The 23,090-nt window shown below is 29.8% G+C and overlaps 1 protein-coding gene across 2 annotated transcripts in view; it reads right to left on the bottom strand.

The window, feature by feature from the left end:
* The window catches only part of LOC107453534 (cell adhesion molecule Dscam1), a 132,213-nt gene that overhangs the window by 72,319 nt on the left and 36,804 nt on the right, over positions 1-23,090 (bottom strand). For both annotated transcript variants that reach the window (XM_071185813.2, XM_071185867.2), the window contains exons 3-4: positions 5,071-5,232; positions 1,609-1,755 (exon numbers count right to left, since the gene is read on the bottom strand). In XM_071185813.2, coding sequence (XP_071041914.2) covers positions 1,609-1,755; positions 5,071-5,232 — 309 coding nt within the window. The remainder of the gene's footprint in view (positions 1-1,608; positions 1,756-5,070; positions 5,233-23,090) is intronic.

Below are 23,090 nucleotides of genomic sequence, written 5' to 3'. Positions count from 1 at the left end.
TGATTATCTTCAACAGGAAACAATTACTCGCATGGAGTGGCCAGCTCGATCCCCGGACTTGAATCCTATCGAGCACGTTTGGGATGCTCTAGGGAGGCGTGTATCTGCCATCAATCTGCCCCCTCAGACCCTTGCCACGCTTGCAACTGCTTTACAAGAGCAATGGCTCTCACTTCCTATTGAACTGATAGACCGCATAATTGAAAGCATCACACATCGCTGTTTGTGCTGTATTGCTTCTAGAGACAATCATATTCCATATTAAAGGTACTTTTTCTATTGCAAACCGATACTTCCAATTTGTTTATTTTATACATGTGCTAATTTCTATACTACTATTAATGTCTGATAATTTCTTTTTATGTTGTTTAATACCTTACTATGTGTTGTATATTGTGGGTAAGTTTCATAAAATTCCATGTGTAATTTCTTGAGTTATCGCGATTTTTGTGAATTTTCCTTAATTTATGATAACCAGTGTACTTCGCCACATACATGTCAGATATTTGTTGGTGCTGGTCGTTGATGTTCTTTCAGTTAGACCTCACCACTGACCTTTTCATGGCTTTCAGAAATACCTCGAGTTTCCGATAGATGTCTCATTCCGGCCAAAAATTCACCACCGAAGTCCGTCTTATAAGAGTTCAAAACATTACAATGGCTTTCAATGGGTAAGGAAGCGATTGCATACTTGCCAGGCTTCATTTAAGACTTGATAACAATTCATCGCATCATTGAGGCTTTCACAAGAGTCAAAACGAGTTTAATGTCAATGCTTATTCTCGCTCTTCGTGTGGAAAAAGAAGATTATTGATGACAACACAAGCATAAGCTGAACACCTCCTTTACCGATACAAATGCTTATGAGCTTCGCAATTAATTCCATGCCATTTGCCTTCAATACACACCCATTTACCAATAGGAAATATTTTCATTTTGTTTGAGTTTTTCCGTAATTCTATGGTGCGTTGTGATATTCTCTCAGTCAGCAACCAGGACAGCTTTAAAAATAATAGAACGTTCTTTCAGACCTATCGCTGTGGATTATAAAAAAATGGCTGAAATCTGACACATAAAAGTACTTTCTCCGAATAAATATACTTTTTTCCCCGTGTGGTTTTCGGTATTTGATACACAAACAATGAGAGTAACCGTGGTGTGATATTTTTTTCAAAAATTGTTTTTTATTGAATCATTCTCTGGAAGACGAAGATTTCTCTTGTAGATACATTATGATGAATCGTTGTAAGCTGTGGATATTAAATTCTTTCTTAAGTACAGAATATTACAGAAGTAATGTTTCTTAATGTATTTTACCACCAGTGTTTGCTTGATTTCCTTTCGCATAATATTGTTTAGTTTATTTAATTACTTACGATAACAATAATATTGATTAAAATACTACTCTGTTTAAATGATGTAACAATAATATAGTTTTTTTTTCTCAGGAAACAAATTCGAGGATTAAAGATATATCTATTTTTCGGTTCTTAATAGGTGGTTCAAACTTTGCAAAATGTAAATTCGTCATAAATAAACTGCTAAAGCTAGGTTTGTACAATAAATAATTATTTATCTTTCTATGAAATAAAATAGGCATGATCTTACCTGTAACAATAATTCTGGCAGGATTCGAGCTAACTACCGTCAACCCTGTGAGTCTATGCTTCGTTCTGCAACTATAGCTGCTAAGAGAATCAGTTTGTTGCACATGCCGAATATGTAATTCCCCAGATTTAAATATGGTGTAACGACCTTAAAAAATAATAAAATGCATTAATAAGCAAAGATTCTAATTTTATTCAAGTTTTATGTAATTTCAAAGCAAATAATTTAAAAAAAATTAAATCTCCGTACAAAGAAAGGGAATATTCTCAATTCCCATCATTCTTAAAATACTTTGATTCCACCTTTATGAAATATATTTCTTTAGTCCACGAAATAGCTATTTGTCATAAGTTTTTGTTTTTCTTCATGACGAGAAGTTTTTATACTTCTAAAAAATTTTTTAAAAGTTTAGTAATATTCGTTGTGTGATTAATTTAAAAGCAAATAATTAAAAAAAATTAAATCTCCGTAAAAATAAAGGGAATATTCTCAATTCCCATCATTCTTAATATACTTTAATTCCACCTTTATTAAATATATTTCTTTAGTCCACGAAATAGCTATTTGGCATAAGATTTTGTTTTTCTTCATTACAAGAAGTCTTTATACTTCTAAAAATTTTTTTTTAAGTTTAGTAATAGTCGTTGTGTGATACACCTGGCAAATATGGGATATGTATAATTGGAATACGTACAAATATGGACAAATATGTGATTGTACAAATATGGGTTGTAAATCAAATATCAAACAATTAATTTTTGTCATTAAAACGATATATTTGTGCTGCTGTGTGTTGAACTAAAACATTCAACAGGTCTATTCTCTTCAATCAAGAACTTTTCAAGTTCTTTTTTTTATGAAATGTTCATTTAAAACCTTTCATACACAATAATTTTATGTCAACATAATAATGGTTAATTTATTACCCTTGTTATTTAATCTTCCATTACCAATTTGTAATTATTTTAACAACTTCAGAGCTTATCTATAATGTTTCTAAAGTTACCTCTTTTAAATTCAGCTAAGCAAATACCGAATTAGAAGAAAAAATTCTTCGAATGTACTGTTATTAGTAGTTTTTTATTTTATTTCCTGTAATTTTGAACCCAATACAGAAGACCAGGGAACTCCTGGATCAAGTATTGGGGCAAATTTTGCCTTCGTGGAGGACTTTTTGGTGGAACTAACCCGCATTTGCGTTACATGGAGAGAAAGACAACGAGCAACTCCCACGGTTAGCCTGACGGCAAGGGGACTCTAACCCATGATCTGTCTACCACTGAGGATATTTTACGTCAGCACTGTGATCGGTGCAAGCCGGATGCGGAATTCGTATCGACTTGGATTCGAACCCGGTTTATCTCATTGGAAGGCGAACGTTTTATCCCCTGAGCCATCGTGTGTCTCTGTTGTTAGTACTCGTAGAAAAGAAAAGGTTATGATTGTTCTAACTTCTTTTTTTTATTTGACATTGATGTATTTTTCTATATTTTCGAAAAACAAATATCACAATTAAGTTAACTTCTTTAATGCCACTTAATAGACGAAACTTGAATACTATCATAATGCATACCACTAACGGACATACCCCTATGCATTATAAAATCTAGATATTTTCTCTCGTATAAAAAAAGAAAAAAAAATTAGATTATGAATTTATGCGCTATAAAAAGGAACATAAATCGTAGAAAACAGAAAACTACATTAGTTTTTTTCCCCTCATTCTGTCGAATTATAGAGTTGTTTCTTGTGTGGTAACAATTCTAGAATTGCCCTAGCATATGTAAATTGAACAGCACAAAATGAGAGTAGAACTTAGGATCACGGAAAAAAACATATAAAACAACAATAAAAAAACCATCTGTTACATAAAATTTTAATCTACGACGAACAAATGTTTTATCAAGAGCACAGAAACATGTAATTAAGATAAGGAGTTACCGGAGTTTTTAATTACACTATTAAAATTTCAAGATAGGTAAGAAATTTGATTCAAGGATCATTTGGATGGTTTTATGACGGATAGATATGCTTTTATTTAAAGCTAGTGTATTTAATTTCATGGCCATCATGTTAAAAAAATCCCCTATTAGGCTGACAAGTAACAAATGTACCTGTAAAGAGTGCATGTTTACCAGTTTATAATTACCAGTTTATAATTCTATCCCTTAAAATTTCCTCATAATATAAAACAATTTAGGGAAAACAATAAATCGTTGTTCCTAGTAATCTCATAATTAAATTGTTTTAAATTATTTTAATATATTGATCATTCAATTGATTCATTTTGCAGAAAATGCTAAACATTAAAAATTTGTGTAATTATTAAAAATAGCTGAAAAAAGTTAATTTAGGTAAAATAATTGATTTTCTTCTTTAAAAAAATATTGTATTTATATACTAAATTAACATGGCGCGACATCCCATAGATGGCCAAGGCCTACAGTGTCCATCTCAGTTTTCTTGACCTTGGGCTCTGGGGTGCAGGAGCAGATGTTCCGGTCAGGTGATCAGCCGAAAGGAACCCCCAGTGTTTAGTTCCCAAGCATGCTTAGTACTTATTTATCGACCCACTGAAGGGATGAAAGACTGAGTCAACTTTGCCTGACCTGAGGATGGAACACAGGACCTGTGATATATATATGTTACCGTTAAAGTATGAAATCCGTTATTTTATAGAATATCTAGTTATTCCATGAAATAACTGATCATGTCCGTTAAAGTGTAAAACTCTCTTGTATTTCACGGTTTAACTAGTTATTTCATAGAATAACGATCTGCAGTTCGTTAAAATATAAAATAATCTATATCATAATCATATATCTCGCACGACAAATAGATACACCTTCCACCCCTACTGCATTTATGAACTATTCAACAAAAAAATTTTTTGTTTTAGAAATAATGTTCTTTGTAATTCCAAGTGTCATTTTAGTAATCCTTGTTGTAACAAATGATTTTCCGGTACGTTTCTATAAATACCATTTATACGCTGGATAAATTAGATAAATTGCTTCTTTTTCATTTTAATTGTCTATCATTAGTTTATTTATAGAATACCTAGTTATTTCATTTTAGATAAATTGTTTATTTTACACTTTAATTGTCTCTCATTAGTTAATTTATAGAATACCTAGTTATTTCATAGAATAACTAGTTAAAGTGTCAAATTAATGGCATATTACACACTTTAACGGACGCGATCAGTTATTTCATGGAATAACTAGGTATTCTATGAAATAACTGCATTATATACTTTAACGGTAACATATATAATACATAATTTATTGTCTTACATATTTCTAAGTAAAAATCGAATTTTCTGACATTATTTTAAGTTTGAGTCTCAGGAGAGAAAATCGAAACAAATGATCTAGTTTTTTTTTTTTTTCGATTAAGAATTTTTTTGCCAACTTAAAAATTATTGGAAAATAATGCAGTAAATTAAATCTGCATACTTACTAGATTTCGACGAAGGATCAACTTTTTCCATAGAATCTTTGATCCACGCTTCTACAATGACGTAATCCTTCACAAATCCGGGGACGTGGCACTTCAAGACTGCAGTATTACCTTTCAAGACAAATTCGTCATGCATTTCCACAGCATACCGTTGAGGCATAACTAAAAGGAAAACAAAACATTAAGCAGGTACTTTTTAAAGGCAATAAACAATATATGGTAAACAACACAAAAGAAGAAAATTGTGATCGTCTTATTACGATTACTGGTCAAATGCTTTTCTTACCCATTGGTCAAATGCTTTTTTTTCTGGTCTGACTCCTATAAATGCGACAATATTTCAAATCATGGGTCGCAAAAACTGTCTCAATTGATGTTTGTCGTCGGATTGGTTTTCGTATCCTGCCTATGTACGTGTTTCAAGACGTCACAAAATACTTTTTTTTCTTCAGCATTCATATTTATAACAAAATCACCGTCAAGACAGTAATTATAAAATACTTTAAATTATTATTATATAAATACATTAAGAATGACTGCTAGAGAAAAGAAAAAGAAAAAAAAATCTAAAAAAATTATCAAATAGCATCTGTCGCCATAGCAACGCATGCAATGAGGACGCATGCGCACCGTTTACTATTACCCTTGAACACTGTTGAAAAGTGTGATGACGCCTAAATAAAGTGCGCACGCCTTCAAACCCAAAACAAGACCCATTTTGCCAATGGGTAAAAACAAAAACAATTTTGGTACTAACATTCCTCTGTAACCACTTCAGCATGGGGAACAGTAATGAATGATAGTGATGAATAAGTATGATATAGAATGAATAGTAATGGGCCAATGTAAAATGAGAGAAATAAGTAAGAGGACTTATATTTCCCGATTTAATGGACTTAATTTTATGAAAACTGCACTAAAGATGGGCTAAAGTACGGTATGTCTGTAATCTACATGCTGTAATCTTAGAGACGAATTAAAAAGCTTTTTCACACTTGCTTGTTTTTTAGGATATTTTTGCAAAGCACAAGAATCTGTCAGAGATTTCCAACGTTCCTCTTAGTGGTAATAATCTTGACTGCTAGTTGGTTTTTTTGATTTATCGTTCGTTATTGTATTTATGAATTGCATTGGTTATTGTCCATATCGCTTATTGTTATCATTATTGATGGAATATGGAATTAAGTATATATGTAATTATCTTTATTCATTTGGTTATTTAATTTATTTTACTTCGATAAAAAAGATCGGATTCAATGAAATGTAAGAGAAGGCAAAGTGTAGTTTTTTTTCTTTCTAAACGTCAAAATTAAATTAAGCCTTTATACAAATATGCTGGCTTCTTTTTTTTCATAAACGTATTTACAAATTGAATTATCAATTTTTTCTTTTATCTGATCCATTGCTGAATGGATGGATTGGAAAAAAAATCCATTGCTGAAGTGGATGAAAAAAAGAACAAAAATAAGCTACGGAAAATACGCTCTGTTGTGACGTCACAGTGAAGTGAGACGCTAGCTCATAGTGGAGTGTGACACTTTAGACGCTAGTTCATAGTTCTAATAATAAAATCTTCTTTGCAGTATAAAGCAGATTACGGACGACAAAACTAAATAATTTTTTCAAGTAACATTATATTAATTTATTTAAGGTTTATTCTAATTAATTAATTTGATTCTGCATTTTGAATGTGATTCATACAATTCATTAAAAATTCACCAGAAATTTCTTGAAGAGTATTCTAGAATTATAAATACAAAAATGCTATTTTCTTACAATTTTTAAATTATTAAAAAAATTAGGTATTTTTAGTATTTGTTTTCTATTTTCAGGATACAATTACTCCATAAAGTACACTATAAAATGTTTTCGTGTCAAATTGCACTATTTTTGAAGTAAACTAAAGTCTTTTACAGCGCATGCAAGCATGTTTTCAATTACATTTTCACTTTAATAGTATTTTCTTTATTTACTTATTTATTTTTTAGTTGTTCATTAACTTCAACACACATTTCCTTGCGCATTAGAATCAATTTTAGACGTCATTCCAAAAACCTTTCGGTTAAGAAACAAGCACATTTTAGCACTATATTTGCGATATTTCTTTCCAACAATTGTTTTGCAGATTTTAAACAATTTCTTACTCCATACTTCTGTATTTAAAAATGTACTGAATCATCGATTCAAGTGTGCAATAACATCTTCATTCGTTTCATTATTTCTGAAATTTTTTTTAACATTCAAACTTTCGATCGCTTTTCTGATCAAATTATTGGGATAATATGTTGCTCATTGTAGATAACCCACATATTTTGAAAGTCAGGAATCCAAATCCAACAAAAACAAAAAAATATATGTTTATTTAGAGGAAGTACGTTGTTTGTGTTTGATTTCGTAAATTAAAATATCATTTGCAGTAAGTAATTTCGTAAAGGTTCGGCCTTTGAACCATTAATATTGAGTCCTACTTCATAAAATTGAATTATTAAGTCAAAGAATATTCAAGTTGCTCTCTTTTTTTGCTTTGCGCACTGCATAACAAGAAAATTTTAACTATATAAGGATACTTCAGGGTTTTTTAATTTTATTTTTAATTCTTTAACCGTTTCTAAGGCCGTGGTAAATATACTTACAACCACTTTTTAAAGTTCATGTTGAACTTTTTCACCACTTTTAATTTAGGTTTCCATTTGTTAATCACTTCAGCTTTCTTGAATTGAGTTTGAATAAAATTGGTAACCATTTGTTAATTTAAGAAAACGTATAAAAATTATGATATACATAATTTCTTTTGAAGTTTGTAGCATTTATAAAATTTATTTTGTAAATATCAAAAAATAAAAGTCAATAAGTTCCTAATAGGTCGTGGTAAATACACTTACCACCAAAAAAAAAAATAGCATTAAATTTTAGATTAATTTCCTATAAGCTAAATGAGTTTATTTTCTTATAACAATTACTATTCTACTATAAATTTCAATTCCAAAAATACTTTAAATTTTCTAAAAATAAATGGCCCATTAAAGGGTTAAAGGTAAGCTGAAAGTATATTTTTTTCATTCACCATTATATTGAATCATCGATATAATCTTTTTTTAAAATTAATTTTCCCATAATATAAAATTTAATGTCAAATCTATTTATTCCTTAAGAAAGTAATCAAAATTTAAAATGATTTCCACCTATACCAGGAAATAAATTTGTATTTACATTTACTTGAAGAAGTTATAAAAACTACATATGTTACATTACTACTTAACTATATTGCTTTGATATTCGAAAGAAAAAAAACATACAATAGTTTATGTTTAGAAATAACTTAAGAAAACCGAGCTCGAACATTTTTAAAATGAGTCCTTTTTTCTGCCATTGAGACGGTCCAAATATTTCGTATTCTCGAATACCTGGATGCGGATCGTGTTTTACTCATACATTTCGCATAAATTGCACAAGAGAGAGATTTGCATTGCGTAGGCGCTTTGTTTTTATGACATGCCATAAATCCTAGCCGCGAGTGTTGCATTACCCAATACACCAGCAACCGACTTAATAAATGATATTTTACATCTGGGATATCTCCGAATTCGAATGTTTGGGGGGTTGCATTGTTGCATATGTGAATGCAATCTAACTTTGCTCTTTGCTTAGAAACGAAAGATTGATATTGAAGCAGATCCCTTTTAAATTTTATTGATCTTAAATCGAGATTTCGTTGGAGTCAAGTTTAATTTATGGCATTTCATATTTGCAAGAGTAAAGTATTGATTTGGATATGGAGGCTATTTCTGGAGGTATTAAAACAGAGTTTAGTTGGAATGATTTTTTTTTTGTGTATCGCACGCTTATTTGTCTTTTTTGACTGGATCAAAAAATTAAAATAGATAAAAATCGTAGTATGTAGAACTTCCTAACACATCAAATTCTTCTAGACTTGTGTTAATATTGCACTCAATATTTAAAATTTATAATTATTTGAGAGATTTATGAATGAAATGAATTGGTTAAAACTTTTTTTTTCTTACCAGATACTTAATTTTTACCGGTATTTTCCATTCGATAACTTTTCTTTCCTCAATGTTTCGAAATTATTTTAGATGTTTTCAATATCATATTAACACGTTGAATGCCACGCTGATTTTGCATGGATCGCCTGTCTGGCCAAACGGTAAGTAACTGCAAACTAAGTTTGCAAATATTTGACAGATTTTGCTAGTTTTTGAAAAAGTTTAGCATGACCATGACATATCTGAAAAAAGTGGTGAATTATATAAGCCTACAAATTGTTTAGAAATAGTTAAGGATTGAATTTAGAAATTGAATTTAGTAAACCAAGGAACGCAATTAATAAACTACCACTTGATAATATTTATTCGCTTTCCGGAGCAAATTGACGTCTTTGCGTATATAAATAAAACTATTTTTCTGTGTTCTATATTGCATTCATTTCTTCAAACCATTTTAGTAACGATAATAATATAAAAAAAAATTAAAAATTTACTCGAATTATGTGTTTCTAATAATCTTGGCTTCGCCGATCACCAGTGACCCCCGTGGCACTACGAACAAACTCAGTGCTGGTCAACGGTGACCCCCATGGCATTCAACGTGTTAAAAATGGTGTGGTCGATAATTTGTTTTGAAAAAGGGCTTCTTTTTGATGTTGAACCCAAATGTTAACAACGGAACCAGGGATTTCGCTTTGTTTTTGGAACTTTATCTAAGCTTTACGATTGTCTTTGTGTTAAATCCCTGTGTAAATATATAGTGGGAAAATTGAAATCTTTGCGAAAGAATCTACGTGAAAGAATTTAGAACGAGTCACTTAAGAGAATTCATTCTTAACGGGCTTGGCTTACTCGAAATTGAATGGAAGGAGCAATTGCTGAACTAAACAAATGCCACATTTCAACAACTAATCAGGATAGAGATACCCATACTAGGACACTTGCCGGTATCCCATTGCCGTTGGTTTTAAATTATACAGTTTTATGTAAACACGTTTTAGAAACATAACTATAAACTAAATAAGCACGAGGTTTCAGATAATTTCAGAAATATTAATTTGCTAGCGTAGCTACTACGTTCACGTTCCAAAATTCCAGGATCGAACTCGAAACCCTCTGCCTCCACCAGTGGAGTGAGTGGCACCTTCACTGCTGCTCTAGGAACAGATTCATATGAAAAAGCGACCAAAAAATTATAGTCCAAAATTTATTTTAAAAGAAAGGAGGTAATCAGGAATGAATAAACGCCACTCAGTACTATCAAAAATTTAAAAAATTTTTTTATTAACAACACAATTAGTTTTGTTTTTATTTCAAATAAAAATATTCATTGATTTTTTCCTTACTTTTTAATAAATATATTTGTTTTACTTTCATATTTATTTTCCTAGAATGTTCAAGAATCATATTCCAGATTTTCCCCGCTATTTTTGTGTCGTCCAGTGTTATCAGTATTCATAAACAGCCAGAGACTGTTAAAGAGGAGAGTGAAGTGCTCCTCATCAGCCGGAGGGAGTGAGTGATGCAGCTTATCTCTGGTACAACAGATGCTGAGGAGTATCATTTGTCTTTTGGAGAACTCCTTAAGACTACCTATGAAGATGTTGAATGCAGTATCATGAACGCGAACTATGAATACAGATAAAATACAAAAGAGGCCGTGGGACTTCTTTTTATATTTATATTTATTTAAGAGTACTTTGAAGGTCATGCAAAATCAGAAGTGGCTTTAAATGCTCAGGATTTTTTAGTGTGGATTTTGAAAGCATAAAAAACACTTGTACGAGTACCGAGAAACCTGTAATGTTGACCATCAATCTAAATAGGATTCTTTATTAAAGAATTTAATTTATGAATCACAATTTCACCAAATTTTTCAAATATTATTAACACATATAATAAATCTGTCGGGTCACAAAGTCCTCCATGTTCCCATAACAAATCAAACCTCTGGGGGTACTGATCCAGTAGTTTCCTTGTCTTCTGAATTGGCTCAAAATTACAAGGCTACGGAGTTGAACATTAGTAATCATAAGCCCAAAATTGAGTCGGATGTTCAACGACAGTTATAAAATAAAATGAAATATTATTAAAGAGGCCGGAATAGCCTGGTAGGTAGGGTACTGGGCCCATGCCCAAGAGGTCGTGGGTTCAATCCCCGCAGGGTGAATACCCGTGTAACAAATGGTGACTGGTGCACGTTAAATCTGTCGAGTCACGAAGTCCTCCATATTCTTATGACAAATTATGCCTCTGGGAGTACTGATCCAGGAGTTTCCTCGTTTTTCGGATTGGGTTCAAAATTACAAGGCTACAGAGTTGAACATTAGTTGTCGTGAACCCAAAGTTGGGTCGTCTGCTTAACAACGGTTATAAAATGAAAGTATAAAATAAAATATTATTAAAGAGCTCAGGGGATAGAGCCGCGATAGCTCACCGCGATAGAGCCGCGATAGCTCAGGGGATAGAGCGTTCTCCTTCCAAACAGGTGAACCGTGTTCGAATCCCGACAATGGTTGTTCGATACGAATTCCGCATCCGATTTGCACCGACCGCGGGGTTGACGTGATATATCGTCAGTGGTAGACGGATCATGGGTTAGAGTCCCCTTGCCACCAGGCTAACCGTGGGAGATTTTCATACTTTCAAACTCCATATATTACAAATGTGAGTTAGTTCCATCAAAAAGTCCTCCTCGAAGGCAAACTTCTCCCAATATTTGATCCAGGAGTTTCCTTGTCTTCTGTATAGGGTTCAAAATTACAAGGCTACGTAGTTGAAGATTAGTAGTCGTAAACCTAAAAATTGGGTCTGCTATTCAACGATGGTTATAAATTTAAATATTATTGAAATATTATTAAAATCTTGCTTCAGCCCCTATTTAAGGTAGCCATAAAGGCAAAATCTTTGAAATAAGTTTTTGCTCGAAATGCTTTTGTATGAAAAATAGCTCCAAAAGAGTGTAAATTGTTTTTTCTGAAATTTGGTAATGAATATAAGTTGTCTAAGCGTACATGATTTGGTGAGCTGACACTTTAAGAAATTATTTATTAAATAAAATCTACCATAAAAGTACGTGCTTTTGTACGTGCAAAGAGTCACTTAAATGTTATACTATAGTTATGAGTAATAAATCTTTCAGAGAATTCATCTCATGTCTTAAAATATATTAAATGATTGGTAATTAAATTTCTAATTCAAGTAAAAATAATTACATATTTATCTGCATTTCGAATGGTAATATATAAGAATAACATGATGTAAGAAATGATAAATGATAAACTTATAAACAAGCTATCTATTGATTATCAGTCTAAGTTGACCACAAAGGCAATTCACTGCTATTAATTAATTTGCAAAAGTTTTACCTTAATAACTTTTATACACCTTATTAAGAAAATTCAAAACTTTTGTTTTAATAATTATAGACAGATGGATGTACATTTTTCCATTTTCTAAAGAATGCATTGCATGATTACATATTTCCTACGCTTTTTATTATCCAAGTTATTTCAGAAAAAACAATTCCATAATGATCGGATAAGAGGTTATAATAATAAGAGTTAATAATAATAGGAGTTAAAAATAATAAGAGTTATTAATAAATTTATACTTAATGCTTGAAAAAATATTTCAGCCTATGAAGTTATCTGTATAAAACTTAAATACTGAAAACAAATAAGTAAAACAAAAAAAAATCTACTTTTACATGTTTAAGACTTTTAGTAATCCACATTATTTTCTCGTTAAAAAAATTAAATTTGCTATAAAAGAGAAACAAATAATTTAATACAATGCAGATAATATTTTCCCTAACAAAAAAACTAGGATTAAAAATTAACATCAAACTAACTTTTTAACCACCTGTTCTCTTGAAACAAAAAAAGAACTAATTCAAATAAAATTATTTAACATTGATGCAAATAAATTAACTTAACTATATTGACTTTTAAAGCTAAAATAAAATAAAATCAATGAAATTTGCATAAATGCAAAATAAAAGACTATTTGGAACCACTTACACCTTTGAAACAAAAGTGATGAGTACAATTATGATAATGGAGATACTGTAAACTAATTTGAATTACATTCGCTTTTTAAGTAAAAGTAAAAATAAATAAATACGCGAAATTAGAATAAATAAGGAACATCAAACTAACTAATTTAACTACATTCTCTCCTAAAACAACAATAAAAACCAGAACAAATAAAATAGAAAAAATGACACTTAACTAAATTTAACTACCTTCACTTGTAAAAGGAAACTAAAAAGTAGAAAAACAAAAACAATATGAGGTTATATGAAACATAATAAATAAACTTTAACTACTTTCACTTTTTAAACAAAGGTAAAAGATAAAATATATAAAGTTTGCGTAAATACGAAATATTAAACTAATTTGAACTTCTTATACTTTTAAAACAAAAGTGATGAATAAAACTAGGATAATAGAAATACATTAAACCAACTTAAACTACCTTCCATTTCTACACGAATGTAAAAAATCAAAAAAAAAAAAAATTGAATAAATGAGAAACATTGAATTAACTGTTAACTACTGTCACTTTTTAAACAAAACTGATAAACAAAGTAAATAAATTCAGGATAAATGAGACAATTTAAACATGCATTAGCTACCTTTGCATTCTGAAAAAATAAAAATATAAAAAAATTTCAAAATAGTTTCACCGAAAAGCAAGAGATAAAAAAATTATTCATTTTATACCGTCAAATTATTTCGAACCAAATTTAAAATTTAATTCTGATTTTTTGTTGCTGTTGTTAATATTGCATTTATTGCATCTAATTTAAGAAATTCTAACAATACATAGAAATTATGGACAGATTAAAACAGAATCGTACAACAGTCAATGCTTTTGAATTGACATGGCTTTTCATCCTTAGTATATTCTGTAAAACTAATGAACATTATTATTCTAGAATGAAAGGAAAAAGAATATTTTTTATATATATTTTCTTGTCAGAAAGTGTTAGAGAACCTAATTTAACCATCTTCTATTCTTTGCTCAGAAAAAATATTCTGTTTCCATAGTTACGTGTAATAGCATTACAGCAATGACTGACGAAAAACACCCTGATAGAGTTTGGTTTTTCTTTTCTCTGAAAATGTTCTTTTTTATTCTTTTCAGGAAGTTGATCCTTTTGTTGCTGCTTCTCCTTTTGTTACCTCTTCTTGTTTTTTGGATCATAAATTGAAAGATTTTCTTTTTTTCTTAAACAGTGTCAAACTTCTACTTGTTTAATGATGCTTGCACAACAAAAAACCTGTTTATGAAATCTCTCTTTTTTTAAATTTTTTTTATTATTAAGACATTCTTAAAGGGGACAAAATAGTTTGATTTTGTGTTAAACGGATAATACAAAAACATCTTTAGTTTACTTATTGATTTTTGCTTGAAAGGGGAACAAAAAAAATTTTTTTTAAACAAAATAGTACTTTTTTCAGGTGTAAACATTTATATTAGTTGGGAGAAGCCTTCATAAATAAAGAAGCGTTATTTAATAGTATCTTGTGAGCATTTCTCACTAAATCGAACAAAAACTGAAGAAAAATTATTAATTGTAAGGATTCTCTTTATTCTGGCTATCAAAGTATTAAGTAACAATTGATTAAAGATAGATAATAAGGTTGATTCAAACAAAAGTAAAAATAAATAAATGAACAAAATTAGGATGAAAAAGGAACATCAAACCAACTTATTTAACTCTACCTTCCCTCCTAAAATAACTATAAAAACTGAAATAAATGAAATGGGAAAAAATGACAACGAACTAAATTTAACTATCTTCACTTTTAAAAGGAATCTACAAAAGTAAGACAAGATAAAATGAAGTGATATGAAGAATAATAAATCAACTTTAACTACTTTCGCTTTTTAAACAAAAGTAAAAGATGAAATATATAAAGTTTGCATTAATGCGAAATATTAAACTAACTCGAACTACTTATTCTTTTCAAACAAAAGTGATGAATATAATTATGATAATAGAGATACAATAAACTAGCTTAAACTATTTTCCAATTCTCAACGAAAGTAAAAAATCGAATAAATGAGAAACATTGAACTAACTGTTAACTACTGTCACTTTTTAAACAAAACTGATAAACAAAGTAAATAAATTCAGGATGAATGAGACAATTTAAGCATACATTAACTACCTTTGCTTTCTAAAAAAATTAAAAATAAAAGAATAAAACAATTTTATATAACAGTTGCACCGAAAAGCAAGAGAGAGAAAATGATTAATTTTTTACCGTCAAATTATTTCAAACCAAATTTTAAATTTAATTCTGATTTTTTTCTTGTTGTTGTTAATATTGTATTTAATGCATCCAATTTAAGAAATTCTAACAATAAATGGAAATTATGGGTAGATCAAAACATAATCGTACAACAGTCAATGATTTCCATTGACATGGCTTTTCATTCCTAGTACATTCCGTAAAACTAATGAACGTTATTATTCTAGACGAAAGGAAAAGGAATATTTTTTTTACGTATATATTTTCTTGTCAGAAAGTGTTAGAGAACCTAATTTAACCATCTTCTATTCTTTTCTCAGAAAAAATATTCTGTTTCCATAGTTACGTGTAATAGTATTACAGCAATGACTGACGAAAAACACCCTGATGGAGTTTGGTTTTTCTTTTCTCCGAAAATGTTCTTTTTTATTCTTTTCAGGAAGTTGATCCTTTTGTTGCTGCTTCATCCTTTTGTTACCTCTTCTTGTTTTTTGGATCATAAATTGAAAGATTTTCTTTTTTTCTCAAACAGTGTCAAACTTCTACTTGTTTAACGATGCTTGCACAACAAAAAACCTGTTTATGAAATCGCTCTTTTTTTTAGTTTTTTTAAAATACTAAGACATTCTTAAATTGACAAAATAGTTTGATTTTGTGTTAAACGGATAATACAAATACCTCTATAGTTTACTTATTGATTTCTGCTTGAAAGGGGTACAAAAATGTTTTTTTTTAAACAAAGGAGTATTTTCTTCAGATTTTAAAGCTTGTTTTAGTTGGAAGAAACCTTCGTCGACTAAGAAACGCTATTTAATAGTATCTTGTGAACACTTCTCAGTAAGTCGAACTAAAACTGAAAAAACATTATTAATTGTAAGGATTCTCTTTATTCTGGTTGTCAAAGTATTAAATAACAATTGATTCGAGGTAAAATAATAGGTCTGGTGAAAGAACAAGATTGTTTTTCATAGAAATAATTAAAATTGTTAGAAAGGCTGACTCTGGGAGTTGAAGTGAAAAGATAACTCTGCATATATTAGACAGAAAGAGGTTTTTCATTTAATTTTCGACTATGACTTATACATAAATTGCAATACAATTTATTGTTATATTCTATTTTCACATTAAATTTTTTTTTTTATAAAATTCGTCTTGATTAATCAAAAATTACACTGGGGAATAAATTTTTCGTTGCATTTCTGCACCCCAAGTCAAAATTTTTGATGGTTTTCCACTGTTGGACCAAAAAAATCCTGATGGTAACCATCAGTAATTTCATCATGAAAAACTAAATTTTTGATGGTAACCAACATAAGTAACCATCCCCCAAAGTAGGAATTCGGATTGATTTATGATGGTCCATAAGAATGGCAACTTGTTTTGATGATTTGTTCTTGTTGACCCATCTGAAATTTCCATCATAGTTTCTTAGAAATCAACTGCTGGAACGATCATGAACCACCATCCCAATATAGGAATTTGGACAGATTTATGATGGTCCAACATAATGACAACTTGTTTTGATGATTTGTTCTTCTTGACCCATCTGAAATTTCCATCATAGTTTCTTAGAAATCAACTGCTGGAACGATCATGAACCACCATCCCCCAAAGTAGGAATTCGGACTGATTTAGGATGGTCCAACATAAGAATGGCAACTTGTTTTGATGATTTGTTCTTGTTGACCCATCTGAAATTTCCATCATAGTTTCTTAGAAATCAACTGCTGGAACGATCATGAACCACCATCCCCTAAAGTAGGAATTTGGACTGATTTAGGATGGTCCAACATAAGAATGGCAACTTGTTTTGATGATTTGTTCTTGTTGACCCATCTGAAATTTCCATCATAGTTTCTCAGAAATCAACTGCTGGAACGATCATGAACCACCATCCCCCAAAGTAGGAATTTGGACTGATTTATGATGGTCCAACATAAGAATGGCAACTTGTTTTGATGAATTGTTCTTGTTGACCCATCTGAAATTTCCATCATAGCTTCTTAGAAATCAACTGCTGGAACGATCATGAACCACCATCCCAATATAGGAATTCGGACTGATTTAGGATGGTCCAACATAAGAATGGCAACTTGTTTTGATGATTTGTTCTTGTTGACCCATCTGAAATTTCCATCATAGTTTCTTAGAAATCAACTGCTGGAACGATCATGAACAACCATCATCCCAATGTAGGAATTTGGACTGATTTAGGATGGTCCAACATAAGAATGGCAACTTGTTTTGATGATTTGTTCTTGTTGACCCATCTGAAATTTCCATCATAGTTTCTTAGAAATCAACTGCTGGAACGATCATGAACAACCATCATCCCAATGTAGGAATTTGGACTGATTTATGATGGTTCAACATAAAAATACCCAATTGTCTTGATGGTATATTCCTGCGAACCAACAAGAATTCCCTTTAAACCATCATGGAAATGTATAGTTGGAACCGTCATGGATCATCATGGATTGTTGGTTCATGACAATCAAATCTAGCTTGATGGTTAACCATCATATTATTAAAGTAGCATTTTCCATCATGGAATGATGGTAGGTTGTTGGCCTATCAAAAAGCATGAATACATAACGGGAAATGTTGGAAGATGGTGACCATTAGATGACGTTTCGCCATCATGAATCGCACGGTAAACATGATAAACCATCAAAATGTTTTGATAAGACCATCTAGAGTTTTGACTTGGATAAATACTTGATCTTGCCTAATTCGGGTATGGAGATTTCAAATAAATTAGTTTTGCTTCTAAAGCTGCAGATTTTTTTTAAATGGCAGTTTCAGTAAATTTTTTGCAGAAATTTGTTAAGACTGTTTAAAATTGCTATATAATAAAGGGGATCGAGTACTTGTTGCGACTAACTTCTAGGGGAGTTAGGGCACATCAATCGGATTAAAATTTCATCGGAACACATGTCCGGAGAGTGACGTTTTGATCTTTTCATAGGAACAAATGTCATCGTACGCGGCTAGAGAAGCTCCTCCATTATATGACTTGTTTAGATGTTCATAATAGGGAAATAGTCGTAGTGGAGCATGATGACTTTTTCGGGCAGAGGTTCCAATGCAATTTTAATCCTGAGGTCGTGTTTTAAGGGGAGTCGGTAGGGCATAAGTTATTAATGCTCAAACTGACCGATTTCGAGGTACCTTTTCGCCTTAAAATTTTTTAAATTTTTTGGGTTTTTGAATTGTTTTGATATGATATGGCTTTGAAATCTTTGGGAATATTTGAGATTATATCAGTTGTATGTTCTATTAATATTTAGAGTTGACAGGAATACTTTTTGAGTTATGAAAGATTTTTGCTCAAAAATGAGGAATCTTTATAAAGAAAATTAAAAGTTCTCAGTATATAATTTTTTTAAAAAAATCTGGTAAAGATATGTATAAATAGTTATCACAGTGTATGCATGTATATGTAAATATACTGTGAAAAAAAACTGAAGCGATATCTTGTTTAGATGCTGAGAAAAGGTAGATCGAATAATGTCAGTTTTAGCACTATTGGTATATGTCATACTGACTCCCTTTGAGTCCCAAATCTACATTAACAACAGTCGATTTGAGTCGCAACATTTATATGACTCCCTGTTATATACAGCTGTTTTAAACTGGTACACTTTTAAGAAAAATATTCTAAAAATGTCTTTTAATTAAAACTGTAGCTTGGTCGGTGAAGCCGATTGCAGATTTTAAGTCAGCGATACCTAAGCATCAAAGATCTGTTAAAAAATCCCATGCGTTCCCCAGTGTTATTCATTATCCAACATAATCAACAATTAATTTTTCGGACATAATAACGGCACCTGTCTCATTACGCTTTCTGATTTAGCATTTACTTGTACTTGACAGAGTATACTTTGACAGATTAATGTTGATTCGAATAAAATTTAATACATAGAGTTACTCTTAGAATTGGATTTCAACGATTTTTTTTTCATTCAAATTATTTTTTAAAATTTACAACTTAAACTTTTTTACTATCTGTAAAATAAAATTAGAAGGTGTTTGATTGAGTAATACTTTCGATTTAAAACATGAGCTCTGCTTTATTCCAGCCTTTTTTCCCTTTCATAATGTGTTTTGAAAGTTCAAAACTAAGTCTGGATAAATTAAAAAAAAGAAACAATAGAGGATTAAAAAATAAAAAATAATAAATCAATCCATCACTGCATCTTCCTTATTTTGAGGTGATGTCTTTCATAGATCGAACTGAGTGGGAAAATAAATTGAATGTTCTAAAAACTCGAAGCACAGAACAAAATTCGAAGCATAGAAATTCGAAATGATGTGGGGAAAAATAAAACATGGAATTGCCAGCTGTGACTTCAAGTCGATTAAGTGATGGAATAATTTTAAGGAAGACGTCAACGAAGTCTTAGAAATATGCAAATTCGGGTAAACATATTCGAGACTAGAGAAAAGAATGGTTTGGGTTTAATTTCTAAAAACTTTAAACTTAAGTTTCAAAGCAATAAGCATTAAAGAAAAATTTCTTTTCACTATTATTACAGTATTATATTATTTATTCAAAATATAGGGCTTAAACCTTGACGATAAATCTTCTCTTACTTTTTCTGCAAACATATGAAATGGAATGTTTCATACTTTTTTTCTAAACCGCTCTGGTTTAAATATTAATACTCGAAATATATATACTAAAACTTACTCTTTTTCATAGTAATTGCGCCCCAAAATACCATTTTTAAAAATGGAAATATTAGATTGTAACGAAAGCACAACTTAGTATCGTTAAAAATGCTGTAAGTAAATTATTTTCTGGCATTCTTCATGCAATAATTCTTCACCGATTCTGTAATGTAATAGAAGAAGATGTAATAATTGAGATTTATTCATGGGATATACGGACAAAACGATTCTGGTAATAATTTGTATGATATTGACATTTCTGGTAAAAGATTAAAATAAAAAAATTAATTAAAATAAAAAAAATTCTGGTAATAAAACCAAAATATAAGGTATTTAAACTATTTATTTGATAATTTTTCCTTTGTATGTAACAGTATAATAATAATATATAATAATAAATAATAGTTTTTACTACACACTTAGTAAAATCACAATACTGAAATGTAATTTTAACTGAATAAATAGTTTTTGTGCCATGCTCTGAGGTATCATGATGAATCTACTAAATTTTATTCCATTTACGACCAAACAATATGGTAAAAAAATATTGTATAATTTAGTATATGAAAAAGTATTGCCAATGAGCTTAAACGAGAATTATCGTGATTTCCGGTCTTTCCATGGAGCCAGAAACAAGTTTAATTTTACCTATATCCAGGTATTTTTGAACATGCCTTTTTCTCTCAGCATGTAAATAAAACCAAATTATATACATTTAATTAATTTGTATTGATTATAAACAATTAATAATATTTATGTTTTTCTAAATAATTATTCATCGATGAATTTATACAAAAACAAATCTTGAGGCCGGATGACAGAAGTGGCTTATGAATGATAAATGTATGACTTCTCTAAAAAAAAATAATAGTAATTCTTGGAAAATTTTTAAAAATTTGTATAAGAGAAATTTATATTTTTTAGACTATTTTAAGTAATTTTATTATTTATAATTTCACAGAAACTATAGTACAAAATTTTGAAATGTAGGAATGCTAATTTGAGTACCAAAAATTTTAATAATAAATAAAACTTTAAATTAAAACCTTAAAATTTAAACCTTATTAAGCCTAATATATATGACGAAATTCACAGCTTCAATGAAATGAACGTAATAATTTACTCATTTGGACGAAATCTTCCTTCTCAATATTTTCCAGGAACTAGAAGTTTCACGCAAAGAAAATTTCACCAATTTTTAGTACTCATTCTTACAATACATGTGGGATATTGCCGAACATTAAAAAACATTATGTAAAAATATATAATACTTATAGATTAATATTTAAGCTCATTCTAGATAAGAAAAACAAATGAAGAAAAACAAAATATAGTTTTTTTGAAGCGAACAAGAATATACACTAAGTGTGATTTGTTTACTTCAATAGAGAACTTCATAGAAAAAGGCAGTGCAATGCTAGGTCTTGCTTATAGAAATGTCTGTTTCCACAGTAAAAACGTGTCACTTCAATTTTTCCAAGTTATGTTGAAAAAGCATGTACTGACTTTAATTTTATTGGAAAATTATAATAGCAAACTTGTTCACTGTATTTAGTACTTAAATAAAGTTTTTTGTCTGCTTATCAGCATTTTATAATAGGTTCACAAAACACTTAATTAACCAATAATATCAAAGCATCGAACCATATCTTTATATTACCTGCAATCTTTATATTACTTGAAAACTTTATAATATCTTAAATATTTATAATATTTGAAATTTTAATCTGGTGTTAATTTGAAACACTTTTCACTTTATGATATTGAAATCAAGTAAGAGTTTGCAGCAAACTTGAATAATAAAATATTTCGACAAACTTTAAAATCGATAACAATGATGGCACTATTAAAACATTAATATTTCCATTCATTTAAGATCTTTTTAAAGTATCTGCAATCTTTATATTACTTGGAAACTTTATAATGCTTGCAATGTTTACAATATTTGTAATTTTAATCAGCTATTAATTTGGAATACTTTTCACTTTATGATATTGAAATCAAGCAAGAGTTTGCAGCAAATAAAATATTTCGACAAACTTTAAAATCGATAACAGCGACGGCACTCTTAGAACATTAATATTCCCATTCATATAAGATCTTGTTCAAGATCATGTTTTTAAAAATATTTTTAATATTAAAAAGAAGAAAAAAAATTCAAAGGAACAGGCAGAAATAAAAATTTCCACCACATTAATTAATCATTTAAGAAAAATATTAATTCCGAATGTGTTTAAAGTTCGCAAATTAAATAAAGTACTCCAAAAATTTTCAATGAGATAAGTTGATTTATATTTCTAAAAATGTCCTTTGAGGGTCGGATGCAATTCAATTCATAAATAACTTCCAAACAATTCTCAAAAATGTTCTCGACACTAAATCTATAACTTCAATACTATCTGCAATCTTTATATTGCTTGAAAACTTTATAATTTCTGCAATATTTATAATATTAGCAATTTTAATCAGGTAATTATTTGAAACACTTTTCACTCTATGATATTGCAATCATGCAAGAGTTTGCAGCAAATTTGAACAATAAAATATTTCGACAAGCTTTAAAATCTATAACAACGATGGCACTATTAAAACATTAATATCCCCATTCATATAAGATCTTGTTAAAGAGTATGTTTTTAAAAATATTTTTAATCTAAAAAAAATTCTAAAGAACAGGCAGAATTAAAAATTTCCATCACATTAATTAATCATTTAAGAAAAATATTAATTCCAAATGTGTTTAAAGTTCGCAAATTAAATAAAGTACTCCAAAACTTTTCAATGAGATAAATTGATTTCTATTTTTAAAAACGTCCTTTGAGTTTCCGGACGCAATTCAATTGATAAATAACTTCCGAACAATTCTCAAAAATATTCTCGACACCAAAGTACTTTTTTTTCCCCTGCAGTAATCAGAAGTTCTGAAAAATCGACACCACTTTCAAATTGCACCGTTTATTTTCTTCCTTTTTTTTTTCTTCCTTCCCTCGAATAAAGACAGATTGTAGTTGAGATACACGGCCCATAAATCACGTCACCGGTGTCAGAATCTTTCCCATTGATTTTTAATTATAAG

This window comes from Parasteatoda tepidariorum, chromosome 3 (genome assembly GCF_982258835.1).
Source record: "Parasteatoda tepidariorum strain Cologne lab strain chromosome 3, Ptep-v5.0, whole genome shotgun sequence".
In the NCBI taxonomy this organism is placed as follows: domain Eukaryota; kingdom Metazoa; phylum Arthropoda; class Arachnida; order Araneae; family Theridiidae; genus Parasteatoda; species Parasteatoda tepidariorum.
The sequence above is the reverse complement of the archived record's forward strand: the minus strand, read 5'-3'. Positions and strand labels throughout refer to the sequence as shown.